At 40.9% G+C, this 20331-nt stretch overlaps 1 protein-coding gene across 1 annotated transcript in view; it reads right to left on the bottom strand.

The window, feature by feature from the left end:
- The window catches only part of LOC121423713 (cAMP-dependent protein kinase catalytic subunit alpha-like), a 61369-nt gene that overhangs the window by 5507 nt on the left and 35531 nt on the right, over positions 1-20331 (bottom strand). The window contains exons 6-9 of the mRNA XM_041619145.1: positions 2834-2960; positions 1309-1404; positions 902-1024; positions 255-419 (exon numbers count right to left, since the gene is read on the bottom strand). Coding sequence (XP_041475079.1) covers positions 255-419; positions 902-1024; positions 1309-1404; positions 2834-2960 — 511 coding nt within the window. The remainder of the gene's footprint in view (positions 1-254; positions 420-901; positions 1025-1308; positions 1405-2833; positions 2961-20331) is intronic.

Genomic DNA, 20331 nt, shown 5'->3' with positions numbered 1-20331 from the left:
GTCATATAAATATATAATTGTGTGCAACATTTCTATTAGTTCCTTAAAAAGCTCCTTGTAACATAAAATAAAGTTGGGAGAGTGCCAAGTTATATACATCATAGAATCATGTCACACAGTCACAGAGAATTCTCTATGACGATTTAATGTGATAAAGGCTAAAAAAAATGGTCTTTAATCTTTCAACTAATGAGTATACTATCAACATGAAATTGGAAAGATGAGATCATTTGAAAAGAATTATTGAAATATACCCTTTGTTGGTAGATGGTAATCCAGTCCGTTGCTTGAAACCACTTATGAGTCTTAATGTCAGCTACACCGGCCTTGAGGTTTCCAAAGCGCTTTGTCAAGTCTACTTGTAGCAAGCTGCGGAGGATGTCCTTGAGGTCCGAACTAAAGTGAGAGGGGAAGCGAACCTGGATGGACAGATGAGAATTTATAATATCAATAATGATAGTAAAAATAATGAAAGCATTACGCAAAAATTACATAGCACAAAATACAATGTTTCTAAGAGCAGCATACTACCCTGACTTCAGCAGGGGTACCCTGATCAGACACTTCCCATTTAAGCAATCCCTTCCTACTGGGTTCTCATATACTACACCTTAGTTGAGAGTGGCAAATAAACTTGCCAAAGGATATGAGAATTGAGGTGGGTTTGAACCTCAGACCTTGTGGTTCAAAGTCCAGAGACTTATCCACTGAGCCACATCACCTTTAATAAGCAAGATTTGAAGAAATTTGATGTATATCACAGGGTTTGTACATTTTCATGTTTTTTGATTACCAAGACTTTCAGCAAAAATATTCTTAAGTTATTCTTGACATTCCTGTAATTGATGATCTTTCAAATTTCCATCTTGACACACAAAACAATGAATGTTGAACACGCTACCTTTCCTGAGACAATTTTCTCATAGATCTGGATGGGTTGATCAGCAAAGAATGGTGGATACCCTGCAGCCATTTCATAGATGAGAACACCCAACGCCCACCAATCTACTGCCTTGTTGTAACCCTGCAAGAATAAACATAAAAGATTCCAGTTGTGGTAATGATTACAAGATGAATTCTAGTACAATCCAAATAAGTATAACCCACAATATGTTCGTTTGTGGAAATACATATCATGCGAAAAAGCTAGGAAATGTGCTGTACAAATGTTTCCAAGGTACTGTCATCTGTCAAAACCCACTTTAAACATTTAAAACCAATCACATCATAATGTAACAATAAACTGTAATAGCACACCACACCTCTTGGGGGAGGGGGGATAATCTCTTGATTATAAAATGTGCTTACCTTGCTGAGGATGATCTCTGGAGCTAGGTATTCCGGCGTACCACAGAGGGTCCATGTCCTACCCTTCACTCTCTTGGCAAAACCAAAATCTGTGACCTGAAGAAAGATAAAAGAGTTTCAGAATATGGGCTAACTCTCTGCAATACAGGGGACGTGCTGTTGGTGAGCAATGATTTTACGCATGGCTGGTGACACGTTCCTGTGCTATATGAGACATCCCAGATTTTAATATTTTCATTCTTTGAGTAAATCTTTCTATATTAACTGTAAAAAAACTTTGAATTTAAAAATAAAATTTGCATTTGGATGCTTGTAAACACAAAATTCAATATACAGAAGTCATATTTCAATTTTAGGCAATAGGAATAAAAATGATTAAGAATGTGATTTAGCACCTAAGAATAAATCATTAGTTGTGCACAAAGTCATGCTAAAGGATCAATACTGTTCAGGTATCTCACTGACTGGTCAGAATGAATAGGGTTTGCAGGTCATTATTTGTGAACCTTGCCATGTCATCAATGCCGTTAAAGAATATTTGGTGTGAATTTATATCTTGAATGTTTTTCATACCGGTGCTATTTCGAGTTATTAAACTTTGTATCACTGTTTTGGCAAGAGGATAATGATAGGCTGAAATAAAGACTTGACTAAATCAAATAAATTCTGCCTTTAAGTTTTAATAGATCAATGCATTCAGTGGCAATTCACGATATTCTATATATTTTTGTTTCTCTTTTGAATAAAACTACCTGCATCTATACTTTACAAGACACAGCACCTTTCGACACAGTACATATGCACAGAGTGTCATTAAAAAAAAAATCATTCAAATTCAAACATTCTGAAGATATCTGTGAATTTTCAAAACTTACAAATCAATTAGCAGCAGGATATTTCAACTAGAGTTTAGGTTAAAAAAAAAATTGGGGGAACGCCATTTTGATTTGTCAATTTTGGGTATAATGCTACTGTTTTGTGAAATAACCCCCTGATCTCATTGATGTTTCACTAAATGACTTGATTTGAAGTTAAATATTATCCCATCGAGCTCTATTCCTTTCTCCCTATCATCCACTCTTTTATTTGCCTTGATGGAACATTCACTCTCCCGATCCCTTTCTCCTAGTTACAGATATCTAGGGCATATTTGTTCAAGAGTAAGTCGGAGCCTGAGAACCATAGAAAGGAAGATCCTATCCCTCTGACGTCACTGGATGACGCCGTATCATACCCCCTCGCAAAAATGCAGCTAAACTTTGGGCTCTGAGGGCATTCCCTCATGCCATCTAGTCTGCAGGCAAAGACTCCAATCGGTGCTTTAATCATCAAGTGGGCCATGAAATGAGTCTAGCACAGGTTCCAACTTATGATTCAATTCAGCAGAGCTACAGAATTCAATTCTAGTAGTCTGCTCATTCAGACCTCTAAAAGCATATGCTGACAAACTGAGGTTGGTGCCTGCAAGTTGCACTTCATTACACAGGGAAAGGAGGGTAAGGAAAAAAGAGATGGTGTCACTCACTGCAATGTAACCAGTCTCTTGGATTAGGATGTTCTCTGGTTTCAAATCTCTGTATATAAGGTCCAAGGCGTGGAGGTACTCAAAGGCAAGGACAATCTGGGATGCATAGAATCTCGAGTGTGGTTCACTGTGTAGGGAGAGAGAGGTAAGACAGAAACAAAGAAAGGAAGAAAAGGGTGGTTAAAAAGGCATCACATTTGGAATGCACCATGATTTTTCTAGTTTCAGCAAAATTAGGTTTGGTTAACAAAACATCACGAGCAAGAAATTAATCCACATTGTGCTGCCCTCGACCCAAGTGAGGTGAATGGATACCCGGTAGGATTTACTCCTTGAATGCTTTAGTGCCCATTAATATGGCAGCTCAGCTGCATCTGGGGTAATAATATGATACCAAGTATTTAAGTGCAGTTGAGTATATGCACATAGTAACTGCGCTATATGAATGGACGTATTATTATTATTCATTACTCCAGACTGAACTGATAGTGGAACATTGGGGGAAAAAAACGCTGCAAATTTCATCAAATTCAGACGAGGAATATTAACATTGTCTACTGGTAGGTTAAACAATTATGCCTCTATGAATATGTAAAGAGGAGCTGATGATGTCATATCCTAACTTATTATTTTGTATTTTATAATATGAACTAATGTTTATTCAAATTTTGTTCTCCAAGAATATAAATTTATTTTTAAAAATTCATATTCAGCCATTGTACCCCTTTGATGAGACATGAACCAAGCCAATACAAAGGACAATGAAGAGGAATACATCCTTCAAAGTTATTCCTGATATGAGAGTAACATATATCACATTTTGAAAAAGTGACATGTATACACGTTACCAAAGAGTTATCTTGTTTGTACCTTGTTTGTACCAACTCATATAAATACAATTGTAACCTATCAATGTGTCAAACTACATACTGTACTATATCAAAGTGCATGTACAGTATGTCTTTATTTCCCTTTTTTTAATCATCAATACACAGGAAACACATGAAGGAACATTTTTAAGGGATTTTTTTTAAAAAGAGGGTTTGTCAAAAAAAAGAGTTCCACACTTTTATCAAAAAGGCATGTTCTGTAATAAGATTTACAGAGGGGTATTTCAAATGATCACTACAGTATATTTCTGTGTTTTTTTTCGGGGGGGGGGGGGGGTACAAAACTAAAACAAATATTGCCCTTCGCTCCCCTCCAACAAATTTATAAATACATGTCAAGGAAAAACATTTTGAGTTTCATAACAAAGCTTCAAACTTCTATTGATATTGTTATCTTTCCAAGATGTACATGCTGATGTACATCATACAATGTTGTACTCTACAATGTATATTTCTTGTGATGATAGCTTGTCAAGGTTAGAATGGGGACATACATTCCAACGGTGTGGGGAGCTCAAGGAGAGGATACAGCAAACATTTGTGAAAACATTCATAGCATCCCACTGAACCATCCCGTCCATCTTCAATACCCATTCCTCATCACATACTGTAGACTTGGTGGTATCAATTTACATAAGGCTGAAATCCAGAAAGGCACATGTGCCAGTGTAAAGGAGGGCAAAGGGGAACTTTGCCTTCGTGACAGCCCAACTTGCCCCTAAACTCCCCGAAATCAAATGCTTTGGGTGACCATCTTTTCTAAAGTTGCCCCAAGATCTGTCACAAACGATATTCAAGAAAGCTTAGAGATCAATTTTATTTTCTATATTGAGCAGAATAATGAGTAATGTTTTACAGCATACGAAATACTGAAATGAGGTCAGCTTTCTAACCCTACACTGAGCAGAGGTATTTTGGTAAACATACACTGAAATTCATAAGGCACCGAGTGTGTGCCTGCCTCTTTGGAACCAAAACGAGTTAACAGCCTTATAACGCTATACTGTACATGTACAGCAGACTGAGCAAAGGCATTATTGTAAACATGCTGAGATTCAGAAAGGCGCTGTGTACATTACACGAAAACATACATTGCAAGTAGAAGTGACACAAGGCCTTCTTGCGCTTTACAGCAGACTGAACCGAGGTATTTTATCACCTTCCTTGTCACAGCCAATTGGACATGTTGTCTCAATTGAGGTACCAACCAATGATGTCTATTTTAGATCACTGATTAGAATATCAGTCAGCGCTGGGAGAGCTTGTGTAGGCCTGGGCTTACATTGTAGGCTGCAATGCATTTGAAGTGGGGTGTGGAAGATGATGAGATGGTAGTACTTGAAGGGGATACAGGATTTGGAATGGGAACTATAATGTATGGGGGGGGGGGGGTAGAAAGAAGGTGATAGGACGATGGTGGATAGCTAGGAATGTGTGGAGGAAGAAATCAGAAATGTGATTGTGAGAGAGGGGAGAAAGGAAGGAAAGAGGATGAGGGGATTGAGAGAAGGGAAGAGTAGAAAGGAAAAGGGAGAGGAGAAAAGAGAGAGGGAGGGAAAGTAATAAAGGAGGAAGTGAGGGAGGCGGGAATAGGGAGAATGGAGGAGAGAAGGGATAAGATAAGACGGATGGGGACAAAATGTACACATAACTGCAATGGGTATAGAAGCGTAAGAGCATTATAAGGGAGTCTGCATAGTGTGTTTACAAAAGCTGAGAGTAGAAGTAGAAGACAGATGTACATGATCATAGATAGAAAGAAAAATGTGTAAATTAATAAATGAGATAGTATGATGGAGAAATACGTGGAGGGGCATGGCATTTTGAGAAAATATCATAAAATTTCCTTCTGATGGCATGCTCCCACATTCCATGGTCGGTCCTTACTCATACATAAATCTGCAATCTGCAATACATCTAGAATAGATGTGTACACATAGGGCCTCTCAACAATGTACATCAATACATGTATGTAGTACACGTACTGTTGGATTCTCAGAATTGTCATGAACAGAATAGCTTTTAATGCACTGGGGCAAAATTTACATATTAAAAATAAAATCTAAGGCATACATCAGAGTATGTTACACCGTAGGATACTATAGATATGGCATACTTTCATGTGCAGGTAGCATCAAAGTGATTTTAATATAAAGAAAGTGCATAAAAATGAACATGTCTATTAAAAGTGAATGTGTGATTTACATGTAATCTAATAAAGTTCAAATGCTTGTAAAACGTCAGCTGAAAAATGAGAGATAATATTCAAGAATAATTTTTAGAACACTAACAAAAGAATGACATACATGTAGTTATGGAATATGAAGGTTTAAATTTTGTGATGTCACACATGAGCTGCTGCCCTATTTATATAAAGTACATGCTTTATTCCCCTTTTTAATGGTCCATAATGACTGACAATAATTTTCTATAACAAGTATGTATGACGTAAAACAATAATGAGGGATATATATATATCATGCCTGGATTCTTTTACGCTTATATAGTGTGTGTAAGTTGAAGGGAAAAGTAATCTTAATATTTCTGGGGAACAAATAATTACATGTAGTAGTTACCCGGTAATTATTCATTCACCTTGATTCACTATCCCTCTTATAAACATACTCTCCTCTCTCATTTTGTTTTGAGTGTAATGGGTCATGGATGTGGGTGATTCTGTGTGAATGTATAATGATTATCTATTGAATTGAATGATTGATGTTAAATTTAATGCTTGTAAAGGGTCACCTGTGTATTAGATTTTAATCTTTTTGGTTTTCTCACACCATATTAATGTTGATTTAATACATGCATGTATAAATTATATTTATTTGCTGTACATGGGTTGGTACATTCATACATTGATATATGTTATATTACATTGTATTTGAATACTTTTATATGTTTAATAAATGAATTAAATTGAAAATGTGAAACAATAAAAAAAAAGAATTGAGAAACTATACATGTGTACATGCAGTCTTGCAAAGTAAACAGATGAATCCTACAACAATATGTTTCAAGATTTTCACAGCCAGACTACTGTGTGCAATGTGTGAAAGGCAGCAGAAAGACCGGTCCATATAAAATAAGACCGGTCCATACAAAATGAAGTACATGTCGTACTATGTAATCACATTTTATCTAGGAGTCCTAAGGACACACCATAGGCATACATACATTACATAAAGGTGTATCCATCACCATTGTATCAAGCTTCAATAGACACAATGTAAATGATCATCAAATCTTTGAAGGTACATGTAAACATGCAAACAGGGCACCAATGTGGATTTCTTGGAAATGTTCTTATACTGCTGCTAAGTCAACACATCTTCCCATTGAGGTTTCAAAAGGGTCATTGATAAACATGTTCATAAAAAGAGCTGGGATCCTGTCACACAAAGTGCACATGTAGCTCTTGATTGTATATTTGATTGTACAATTGATTGCATATAACGATCAAAGGAGTCGGCTCTATGATCAAGCCAGCTTCATTTTATAGGGCCTAATAATAATGAAGCAACAGTTTGTAAAATTTAAACATGAATGAGCACATGAATGTTTTACCCCGTCCACCTAACTATAAATATTTTCACTTCATATTTGAACATGTACCATTACACTTATTTCAATTCATATACTATAACATCATGCAGTACTGGTATTTGAGATTCAGAATGGTATAATAATGAAGAAAATTATTACCATACATGTACTACCGTAATTGTCTATTAACCCAGGGCGCGACAATGGCACTGGTTTGACGGTCCCAGACCATAAAAATTGCTGTTGGGCCAGTAGTTTTTCAGAAATAGCCAGATTTACTGGTCCGACATGACCAGTAAAAAATATATCAAACTGATACAAATGATATTTTCTCTTTTATAAATTATAAAAATGGCTCTCCAAAATTGAGAAATGTCTCTCATGAATTATGTTGTGGGGGCAATAAAAGCAAGTTAAGTCAGCGAAATAAACTCAAGTCTCTTTTATGTTTTTTTCTTTATTTTGGGGGACCAGTAAATTTTAGGTTTGGACCAGTAAAAAATTGAAAAATGGGTGATCTACTGGTCCGACATGAACAAGTTGGATCAGGGATGTGAGAGGGGGACCAGTAGAAAAAAGGTTTAGGAGCCCTGAATTTAACAGCACCTTTTCCTCGGCGGGATAAAAGCGGTTTATTCATGGTGATAGGTGGTATGATGTAGGAATAAAATTTTGTATTTCAAATTAAATGGGAGTCTAATGTACATGTGCATGTGTAGTCAAGTTGACAAACTCTGTCTGATAATGACACACACACTATGATGCATTCATGTTCCTCCCCAACATGTACATGTGAAGTACACACATTGCATGCATTTGTCAATGATAAAAAAAGAAACAGCTTTTTATACTGATAATGATAATAGTATGCTACTGTGGATCTCTATGGTTACTCTTAGAGTACTGTGTACACCCTCAGGCATATCACTTCATATCTACATCAGATTTCAGCAGAGCATTTCATGAAACATACTGTATAGTAATATTTCAATGACAACTTTTTTAATTTACTTAAATCCTAGCATCTGATGGGCTGAGGGCATACATGTATTAAATAGTGAAAATCACTGAAAAAAACCACCTCTTAATAAAATGTAATTAATTAATTAATTAATGTAAAAACAGCATATAAGAGTCTCTTTATTAGCCAGATTGTTGAATTTGGTATTTATATCTTAGAAACTCACAGTGTACATTAAAATGTACACTGTAAGTACCGTAAGTAACGGTGTATTAACCGCACCTTTTTCTCGGCGGGATGGTAGCAAAAGTCGGGGGTGCGGTTTATACACGGTGACGGGTCTGAGCCAGCCCGCCGTAACCCCTCCCGTACATGTACGATGTCTGCCAGTTCACAACACATCGAGTGGCCGGGCGTAGCCGCCCAGGCAATGTCGTTTTGAGGGGTATGAGCCGCGGGTAATGGGAATCGATTAATTAAATATTGTCCATAACAAACGCACCCACCTTCATGACACTAATTTTGACTTTATTCTCGATTCAAAGAAGTGAAGTTCCCTGGCTAAGTTAAAAGAGACGCCATGCATTCTCGGTAATATTTTGTCACCGCTGCGCTGATCTGAGCGAGAGTTGAGTGAGCTATTGCGTTGTGATATGGTTACAGTGCGACTTAAGCTGGCGCTATTCAAAGTCCCGTTTCGCGCCAGCTTGTTTTTTTTCCTTCCTGTTTGCTTTTCATAAGATACCATGTAAGCCACGCACGAGAGAGACGGCACAAAGCCGTAAAAAACAACTGGAAAAAATGTCAATTTCTTTGTTTCTTGAACCTTCCTGTAATCCCGTATCCAAAATTCATGCTAAGACATCAAATTTCTGAAATTGATTGTGAGATTTTGATGCAAGAAATGTGAATGTTTCTTCCTCCTACGCTGGGAAAGACACAGATCATGATTTGATAAAATGTACTGGCATGACTGGTACTGTATCGTAGTTTGCAATGTACATGTAATGGCAGTGCTGTGTGTGTGTACACTGTGACTGTGAGGTGAGTGTATAAGTTACCAATATTGTCGGGATTGTTCTTTCTAATATTTGTAGATGAATTGATCAAGAACAGCAGATTTCCGCATACCGGTAATCTCTTTGGATACTTTGAAATCTTAAACTTAGTTTTGTTTCTTCGTACCTCAAATAAGCATGTAAATATGAGAAGAATTTTTTTTTTTTTTTTTTTTTTTTTTTTTTTTTTTTAGTCCAAAGTTGGGGGTGCGGTTTATACACGGGTGCGGTTAATACACCGTTACTTACGGTATGCATTTTTTAAAAACCAACTTTGTACTTACAATTTTAACCATACCTTATTTTTAATGCACTACATGTTTTTCTCATTTTAAGATAAGTCTAGATTAAACTTGGATTATGGAGTGCTAGTTGCCAGCTCATTTATCAAGTACAGATTTTTCTTATACATTATGTACATATTTCGAATCATTTTCCATTCTTGTAAATATGTAATTATGTTGATTTATTTTCATAAAACATACAAGCAAACAAAAAGCAGATTATATTTTTATCTTGCTGTGCACAAATAATGAAATAAGAAATGAGAGTAAAAGATAAAGTATAGACTACAAAATTTCTATGAATTCTATAAAACATTATCATTTTGTTTCATCCAGAATGAGGAATATGAAACTTAGCACTTCATAGAAAAATGGACTCAAATTCTTGTTTAGTTAAATCATGGAAAAATTAGGAATACTTATTCTGTTGATTTTATTCTTTATTATCTTAAAAAGCAGTACTTAAAGTGTACCTTTCTGCTAGAATGAAGATACAACTGGAAACAACTTCATTTCAAACATACACAGAGTAATCTAATTTGAAAATGATTCTCATAATGATCATGTTTTAAGCCTTACAGTAGACGTTCAATGTAATTAAAAAGAAGGCTGAATCTGTTCAAACTGAGATTATCTTTATTGAAAATCATATCTCCTTCAGTATCTACTGGTTTGTATAATTATACATTAAAAAAAAATGCATTTGGAAAAAAATTGTTGACCTCTTGTCTAGAACTCCTCTGAAATTAAGGCATGCTCATAACTTTCCAACTTTCAAATGAAAGTATTAATATTCAAGTCTCTTTTCAATGCCAAAATGTGTTACTTGCCTTGGGATAGATTTCATAATCAATAGCAACATACATAATTTATCTAGTTAAGGTGGGATTTCTGAGAAGGATTTGAGAGGGAGAGGGATAAAGATTTCATTAGAAAGAGTAAAACAAACTGCAAAGAAAGAAAGAAAACAAAGAGAGAAGAGTCAGAGAGAAAAAAAAAGAAAAGATAGAAAAAAAGAGAGCAAAGGGGGAAAATCGAAACAGCAAGCGAACAGGAAAATTACAGATTACCACATGCATACAAATCATTCTTTAATAAAATATCTGCTTCAATACCATTCAGAAATTTCATTTTTCCATTCAGAAAAAAAAAATTCTTTAAATATTCTTGTGGTGAATTCAGTGTGGTAATCCACAATTCAAATGAATTAATCAATGAATTCAGCCTTTGTGTAGAATGTTTTCAGCAGACTAGACTACATATTGCACAAAATGTAATTAAATATTCCATTCATGCAATTTACATGTATTTGTACATCATAACACTCCTGGAACGTTTGTTGAATTCTTTGGAATCTGTGTCGTTTCGTATTTCTGTATTTGTTGTTTTGCTAATTTTTTCTCAATACAATGCACACTGGGTAATGTAGATAACAATTCCCCTCCACTAATTACACTCAACAAAACCTTGGACAACAAATATTACAAGAAAACCTCCCTTCATGACCTTTCAGTCCTTCACGTTTATAATTTCATGGAGCTCATTAAATCGCTCTCCTTATTTTTTGAGGAGCTCAATTGAGCTCCTCAGAATCGCTCTCCTTGAGGAGCTCAAATCAATTCAATACAATACATGTATGATAAATTGTAGATTTTTCTTAACATCGTATATATGCAATAGCTGTGTAGCTACTAATTAATCTGTGGTAAAACTAGGCCTGGGTCAATACGTTAACAAAAAATCGCGCTCCTGCTAAAAAAAAAAATTGCTAAAATTTCACATTTTGCATCTTTAAATCCATGAAATGACCATCTATTTTCCAAAATTCCTTGAAATTATTTTGATTTAGTTGAAACTATCAGAAAAATGAAGAATATTCACCTCTTTCCCAACTCTGATTTGAACTTACACTTGGTAAATATTGTAGTTCCACATGTAGACTGGTGTTGCCACGAAAAATCTACATAAGGGACTACAATATTTACCAAGTTTAAATTCAAATCAGAGTCGGGAAAGAGGATTCTGTATGAACTCATTTTGAAATCGTTACCACAACTGGAATTTATCTTTAAAAGTATAAGTACCGCATGTAAAATTGAGGAGGAAAATAAAAATTTCCAATGTATTTTTTTTTCAGGTCAGACTCTGGAGACCTGAGAGATGGCAGTGTAATAACCTTTATATTATAGTACAGGAGAAGATGAACCAGTGGGAATGCAGGTAAAGAATAATCAGGGACAGTTGGTGACTTCCTTAAGGTCATCATAGGCAAAAAGCCATTCATCATCAATGCTACCTCACTTGTGTATTGATTGCATGGAGACAGCCTCACATGCATCACAAATGGCATCCTGCACCAACAGTACGCCTCTCGTTATCTCATTTTTGGTTGAATTCGATAGCACCGAGGCTGCTCCTTGTATAATCGTGGCAAAGCGCTGGCCTTATGGGCTCCAAAATGCAATCTGTGCGACCGGTAGTACTAGGTATTGGAGCATATAATGAGCACTGGGCGGGATGCTGGCTGGGTCGTTATTTATGGGACATACTGCAGAATTCCTCTATAAAGTGTTTTTGACAGCAACCCTGCATGATATTAATCAACTGTCTTTAGAGTGTATTCACTTGAGTCCTATACAAGAAGACATTGTGTACATTAAAATGATGTCTCACATGTAATGTGACCTTAAAGGGATGGTACCAGGCTGAAAATATTTATCTAAATATGGAGAGTAAAATTCACAGCGCAAAATGCTAAAAATTTCATCAAAATCAGATAAAAAAATAACAAGGTTAATATTGAATTCTAAAGTTCATAAATATTTTGTGAAAATGGTTATATGCACATCATCATGAATATTCATTAGGTGGGCTGATGATGTCACATCCCCACTTTCCTTTTTCTGAAGTTATTACATGTAGGCCTTCATGAAATCATAAATGTGTAAATGATGTATCTCCATTATGATCAAATAAGTTGCAGCAATAAATAACTAACACACTTTAGTTGTCAATCCAATTGTTTTAGTTATTGGTAGAAAATGTTTAAATAAACCTAATTTCATACAATAAAATACAAAAGAACAAGAGGGATATGACATCATCAGCCCACCTAATGAATATTCATAAAGACATGTCTAGAACTCTTCCTCCGGAATAGTGCAAATCTTTGAAATTAAATAACTATTTGTTATCAGATTTTGATCAAATTTTCAGCATTTTGCTCTGTAAATTTTACTCTATTTATCAAGATAGAAATATCTCCAGCCTGGACCATCCCTTTATCGACTTTTCATCTATACCCCCCCCCCCTTCAAAGCATAGCACTATGTTTTTTCATGAGTTGAATAGATAGAATAAAATGAACAGCATGGATCCTAAGTACTATAAAAAGTAGAATTTATGATAAACAAGTGGAGCGCCTCTGGCAGTCTCACCTGCATCACGCGATTCAATATAGCAGCAGTGCTGACTTTGAAAACTACATGTACTATTAACATAATTATTCACAAAAAACACAATTCATATTCATTGACAATAAATGACATTTGACTTTGATCATGTGACCCAAGACTTGTCAGTGATACTTGATTACCCCTATATCCATAATTTATAAACTATATCTACATGATGATGTGGAAGAGGTTCATCGTGGTGAAGGATTGAGTAGAAGAAATAACCAGTTGTCTCACGATGTAGCAAACGTAGTAGTAAAGCGACGTTTCGTCTGCAAGCTGCTAGACTTCGTCAGGCAATGAGCAAAGACGCTGCTGCGCACGGGTTATATAGCGTCGGGAGCTATTGTCTGGCTCCACTCGGGCGTGAGCCGCGCTGTGATTGGCCGGAGCCGCTGGCCAATCAGGGTCCGCGCTGGTGCTTGGTGCCCGCTCGGGCGTGCACCGCGCGCTGTGATTGGCCGATGCAGCCGGCCAATCAGCGTCCGCGCTGGTGTCAGGCACCCGCTGGTGCGGGCGCCGCGCGCTGTGAACCGTGGATGCAGTATGCCGTCGGATGGTAGGTAACCATTCATCAGGGATCTCAATGCCGCTGTCCCTGTTGATATTGCTCGGGTGCAAACGGATCTGGATCGCTTCCTTAATGCGCCGCGTATACCAATGCTTATCATTAGCGATGCAGCTGACCTCATCCCAGTTAGGTGGATGATCGGAGTCCCAAGCATGTTCTGCAACAGCAGAGCTATCGGTGCGCCTAAGCCGAACATACATCTACATGTATAAACTTTGAAAGTTATGATGGTAATTCAACAAATACCCCCTAAGTGGCCAACGTTCATTGACCTTTGACCTTGCTCATGTAACCTAAAACTCGCACAGAATGTTCAGTGATACTTGATTACTCTTTATGTCCAAGTTTTATGAAATATTACCTACATGTATACACTTTCAGAGTTATAATAATAATTCAACAAATACCCCCAACATGGCCAAAGCTGATGGACCTTAAATGACCTTTGACCTTGGCCATGTGACCTGAAACTCACACAGGATGTTCAGTGATACTTGATTACTCTAATGTCCAAGTTTCATGAATCAGATCCACTATCTTTCAAAGCTATAATGGTAATTCAACAAATACGCCCAACATGGCAAAGTTCATTGACCTTAAATGACCTTTGACCTTGGTCATGTGACCTCAAACTCAGGCAGGATGTTCAGTAATACTTGATTAACCTTATGTCCAAGTTTCATGAACTAGGTCCATATACTTTCTAAGTTATGCTGTCATTCCCAAAATTTAACCTTCGGTTAAGATTTGATGTTGACGCCACCGCCACCTCGGAAAAGTGGCGCCTACAGTATATTCTTACTCTGCTATGCAGGTGAGATAAAAATTAGAGCAGCAAATTCACAACCCATCTGACAATTGATCTTGAGTGATCTATTGTTAATGTTTGTTGTTGCAGCAAATTCAACTACATGTCAATGGGACCGAATATGCACCAATAAAAATCTAATCGACTCAATTATTATTAACCAGCAGCCACCAACTCTCAATCTGGTATCACACAAACACGAAGGGGAAGGTCAAATGAATGCAACTGCATTCTATTTTGTACAGTGTACATGTACATGATGACAACTCTACAGAGGTGATGGTTCTGAAAATGCTAAGGACGTGATCAAGCAAAAGTTTCACCTTTTATCTTGTTTTTCCGTTAATACCCACAATCATTATATTGATTATTATGGCATATGAACGTCAAGATTGAATTGACCAGCAGGTGCAATACACTGGGTGAATACCCTACTCTTTGACGAATAGTGTAATGGTTTTAACGTACTTAAGTTGTGACTGTCCTACATGTACATTATGTATACACGAGACCAACATTTGCGTCCTTTCCGATGGACGCAGTGTTTTCCAACTGCATTCACATCTGCACTGAATGGCAGGCTTACACACAATGCTATATCATCAGATTTTTTGTTAGACGCATTTCGGCATGAGCGGGACTTTAACCCCTCATGTTAAGATCTACAATCTTATCCGAAACATGAGCTCTAACCGACTGAGCTACACTGCCTCCATAGTTTTATAGTTTCAAGTGGAAATGGCCCCTCCCCAAAGACTACAACTATAGGGGCAACATTGTATTGGAATCTATTGTGTCAAGTCTTTTCAGAAAAATCTGAAATATCTAGGTTAATAAATTCTATCATGACATAAATTATGAAAATACTTACCTGATTTTCTTATTTACGAGATAACTCATACATCTACTTGATTTGCTAGTTCAGCCCTCTGGACTGCCATACCCGAATAGAACTCCCAAGGATTTAAAAAGCGCGAGCGCGCCCTCTCCCGTTCAGGCTTACTACCCATGATCACCGCGCAACTAGCGTCCATCTTCCTCACCTTTCGCAAGCCCATACGTTGAAACATGTTGCTACGCAAGGCGGAGGGTCGGTGGGAGGGTATCAAGTAGATGTATGAGTTATCTCGTAAATAAGAAAATCAGGTAAGTATTTTCATAATTTACTTCAATAACTCCATACATCTACTTGATTTGCTAGACCAGCACGGACTCAAACCGTAGGGAGGCATGTTTTCAATTGTAAGCCTAAGAAAATTTAAAAGAAAAAACAAAAACAACGAAATTTAGGGAGAGGGGGAAAAAGCCGCAGCTGCTTTAAGCGCCGAAGCAGCAAATCTCGCCTCGCTGGACGGAATGTCCTTCAAGTAGAAAGAAGTGAAGGAGTTAGTTGAGCGCCAAAAGGCGGCCCTCAAAAATGTCCTCGAGAGGAATGCCCTGTATACTCAGGAATACTAAGTATCATGGGCCCTCGGCCTAGTGTCAGGAGAACAACATCACCTGCTGACTAGAGCGTAAGAATCGAAATTTGTTGAAAATTTCAACAAGAATCGTGATCGGAAAGCTGAAGCTTTTAAGGCTCAGTAAGTGATCAATCGACCAACCTGAGAAGGCGAGATATCTCAGAACCCCTACCGAAATTTAAGCGTGCCGCTTGCTAGTAACTAGCATGCGACTAGCAGGGCACTCGCTTAATAAGCGAGTGCATGCTAGCGAACAGTCCCTGCTCGCTAAAAGATCGCTTAACTATTACTCTGCACGCATATCACACGCTTATTAAGCTAACCGCATGATAGTTACTAGCATGCCGCAAGCTTGCGCAAGCTAGTCGCACGCTTCCCGCAAGCTTGGAAATTTCTGTAGGGGAAGCCTCCGCGTGGGAGAAAACGCCCAGAATTCGATATCTGTCTCAAATGCGTGAGGGCAGAAATCTGCAGAATTCTGATAGAGAGCTGTGGTAAAAAGTTACTAGCGGTCCGAAGGGGACCAGGAACGACGGAGAGTAGGGATTTAGGAAGAAAACCACTCGTAAGGCAGACAAGGGTCGAGAAAGCGACTGAGTGCCATCCTGTTAATAAGGAATGCCGCGGACATGTTGCCTATGTAGAATAGAGCAGTCTGGTCAAAACAGCTCAACCGGGCGTGTCAGGGATACAGCGCGGTACACATCACGACAAAAGTGTGTTAGACCGAGTGATCGAGAGAGAACTCAGGATCCCCTTTCTCCCATACTGATTGAAGCACCCATCTGAGGGTGCAGTGCCCGCGGTGGAAGAGGTGGCTTGGCTCAAGCCACCATCGCCGAGAGAGCCCGTGAGGCTAGGCTGCGATGGCTGTCCGCTGGGCGGGGGAATCCCTAGCAGCAGCAAGTGTACGCCAGAGGGAGCTGGCGAAAAAAAATCTGTCACGATATTACGTGTAAACGACCATCAAGAGATGCTCTAAACGAACAGACATCGCCAGATATGATACCTCAACCGTTACATTCCCAACGGAATCGAATGAGGTAGCAACGGCCCTGTCCTATCAAGTTAGGGACGGAAACTGGCTAAGAGTGTCGAAGTCCTCGCTTGAAGAAACAAGCGAGGAGACTTGAGGAAGTAATCACAAAATTTCCATCAGTCTGCGGTGAGAACCAGTTGTTTATGAAAACAGTCACAAGGCCTGTTTCTCAGGTGATCGTAAGAGCGAGCACCGCCGGCGCCGGTTGCGGCAGCGTGGAACAGTCCGATATCGGTAAGATAAGGAGCTCCAAAAAGCTGCGGGGGGGGCGGCAAAAATGACGCCCTAAGCAGCGGGGGATGAGAATCTAAATTTCTAAAAGAAGAACTCCAGTGAAGTAAATCACTTACATGGAGAGGCTCATCCACAGTCGGCCCGAGAGAAGGCGGGTCGTAGTGATCGTGGTTAGGAAGGCATAAGCATACATCCATCCACTGTTACATCATCCTCGGTCGTGCGGTGACCCTGGCCACATGCCTTGCATGGAAGGAGGATGAAAGCAGCATGCGGGGCGACTCGAGTGTGCCGTGAAAAAATTTCTAAGAAAGAAGCCGATTCGACTAACGGGCACGGTAAAGACATCCACCGTAGACCACTCCGCACAAGGAGGGAGCGGCGGAGACGCCCGCAAGATTGACCCACATAGAGGGCAGTCTATAAGATAGACAGTTAGAGCTCGACCGATGGTCTGGCGGTGTACAGTTTGGTGTGAACTCGCCGACCCGGTACGGTGGGTGTGCCCAGAAAGTAGGCATAGAATGCCGACAGAGAATCCTGGGGCTTTAAACAAGTTTGAACGCACGTACATAGCCAACAATCTCATGAGATGTACGGCGGTTACTTTCCTCCGAGATGATGTTTACCCAACCGGGAAAGACTCGGGGAACAGCTGTGAATGTCAACAGGAGGGATATCTAGCATATGAAAAGCTGATTCCTTCCACGTATTCGGTGCGGGTGCTGCCGGCGGTGTCCGGGGGGACGACCGGTGATGGCAGCTCGGGCAGGGTTCGTACGAGCCGCCCGAATACGAGACAAATAGGTTAACATAACCATAATGCATCGGGTGGTGAAGGCATAGCGATTATTAAGCACAGGAGAACTTTTAATCGCCGTGACATTCAGATCCGATATACATACTCATAAGCTCGGAGAGCTATGAGATAGTGAGACATACCGCTGAGCGGTGATGGTGCTCATATCAGAGTCGCCCTCTCTTCAGCGGCGATCGCTGGAGAACGGGTGTCTGTACTATAGCCCTGACTCTGGCGTTGCAAGGGTAGGAGCTAAGTAAGACAGGGCACCCTTACTTTTGAATAGAAAGTGAGGTTCAGGCCAGAAAAGCGACGGTCCCGTCGCCTGGGCGGACGGTCCGCGGACGTGATAGGTTGTCCTCTCAAAGCAGCCAAACATTCTCACGAGAGAAGTGCGGCATGCGGTATGTAACAGATTCATACCTCCAATCTACGGGCCCGCTTAGGGGGAAGAATGGAGAGGGTTACCGCTGAAGGAGTCGTCGCCGTATGTGAGCTTGACGTAGAGGGCGAATTCGGGAGTAGCTGCATAATAATCGCCCCCCCCCTGCCTCTGCCTTCTCGCTAGCCTCGAGAGGCTTGAAAATTTCGAGACGGCGGCGCCGGAGCCTGGCGCTTCCGGGCAGCAGCAGAGCGGGGGTGGGTTTACACCCACGGAGCTGGCGGCTTCCTCGTCGTAGGAGCCGCCTCGTCTAGAGCGACCCCGTCACTCTCCGAGACCCCCAATTCGGCCGATTGAGCTCGGAGCGCCTGAAGAGGCGGGGCGAGAAAATATGGACTCCCTTGCTTCATCAATACCCCCGCTCGGAGGGTAGATGTGAGGTAGATACTTGTCAAGCAGCGCCTGAGCGCTTACTGAAAAGTCGCCCGCGGGATAGGGGTTGTCCTCGTAAAGGGAGTCTCGCTCTATGGACTGAACCGGGAGGTTGTCCAGTAAGCGCCGGGGTGGCCCCGCGTGTCGGCTGGGACACGTGCTCTGAGATCGACGAAAATGCTGGAAAGCACACGCGATCTTGGGGCACCCGGTTAGTCGGTGCACTGGCTGGCGATTTAACAGAATCGCTCGAGGATTTCCCGGGTGTCTGGTGGTTATTGCCCACTTGTCTCGCTTGATGCTCAGGGGCATCAGCGGGGTGAGTAGACGTCGAGGGTGGGGTGAACCCGCACTACTCGAAAGCAGAATGTAGCAGCATGAATAGCTGTGACATCTGACCACCGACACAAGGGTCTGAAGGAGGGACGCCCATGGCAACAGGGCTGGCCGACCTCACCTTCGACCTCTTCTTCTTCGCGGCCTCCGCCGGTGTGGCCGGGGCAGAAGAAGGCACAAGAGGCACGGGTGATTTCTTACGATTTGCCGCCCCTGGCAGGGCGGCCGTCAACAACGAAACTTCACCCGAATCTGACGGGGTCAGATTGTGGTCACAGTCTGATGTGTGACGCCTCTCGCGGTAGCAGAATGTAGCAGCATGAATAGCTGTAACATCTGACCACCGACACAAGGGTCTGAAGGAGGAACGCCCATGGCAGCAGGGCTGGCCAACCTCTCCTTCGACCTCTTCTTCTTTTTCTCTTTCTGCGGGCTCCGCCGGCGTGGCCGGGGCAGAAGAAGGCATGAGAGGCACGGGTGATTTCTTACGATTTGCCGCCCCTGGCAGGGCGGCCGCCGACAATGAAACTTCACCCGAATCTGACGGGGTCAGATTGTGGTCACAGCCCGATGTGTGACGCCTCTCGCGGTAGCAGAATATAGCAGCATAACATGTATGACTGTAACATCTGGCCACCGATAAGAGGGTCTGAAGGAGGAATGCCCATGGCAACAGGGCTGGCCGACCTCTCCTTCGACCTCTTCTTCTTCTTCTTATTTTGCGGGCTCCGCCGGCGTGGCCGGAGCAGAAGAAGGCACAAGAGGCACGGGTGATCTCTTACGATTTGCCGCCCCTGGCAGGGCGGCCGCCAACAACGAAACTTCACCCGAATCTGACGGGGTCAGATTGTGGTCACGATCAGATTGTGGTTACAGTCTGTGTGACGCCTCTCGCGGTCAGGGGCTGGGCGATCTCTCCCGATGCTTTCAACGGAGGACGACTTATACGGCAGAGATCCTGACCTGTGCCGGGGGGAGAGAACCGCACTCTCCCTCCGGACTTCTGGTGACCCGGTAGCCGGTGGGTCGCATAGCCCTATGGGTGCTGCGGCGGCAGGACCTAGTTTAGGCTTGGAAGCCTTGGCTACCACTTTTTCCTTTGTCCGAGACCGTGGCACCACAGTCTTGGCCTTCCTTCTCTTAGCATCCGACCGCAAATTCGGAATGCTGATCGACGCACCCTCATACTCACCGCCGCTGGGCGCTCACCGCGGCGTCCCTCCTGCTCGCCTGGAGG

This window comes from Lytechinus variegatus, chromosome 11 (assembly GCF_018143015.1).
Source record: "Lytechinus variegatus isolate NC3 chromosome 11, Lvar_3.0, whole genome shotgun sequence".
NCBI classification, from domain to species: Eukaryota; Metazoa; Echinodermata; class Echinoidea; order Temnopleuroida; family Toxopneustidae; genus Lytechinus; species Lytechinus variegatus.
The sequence above is the reverse complement of the archived record's forward strand: the minus strand, read 5'-3'. Positions and strand labels throughout refer to the sequence as shown.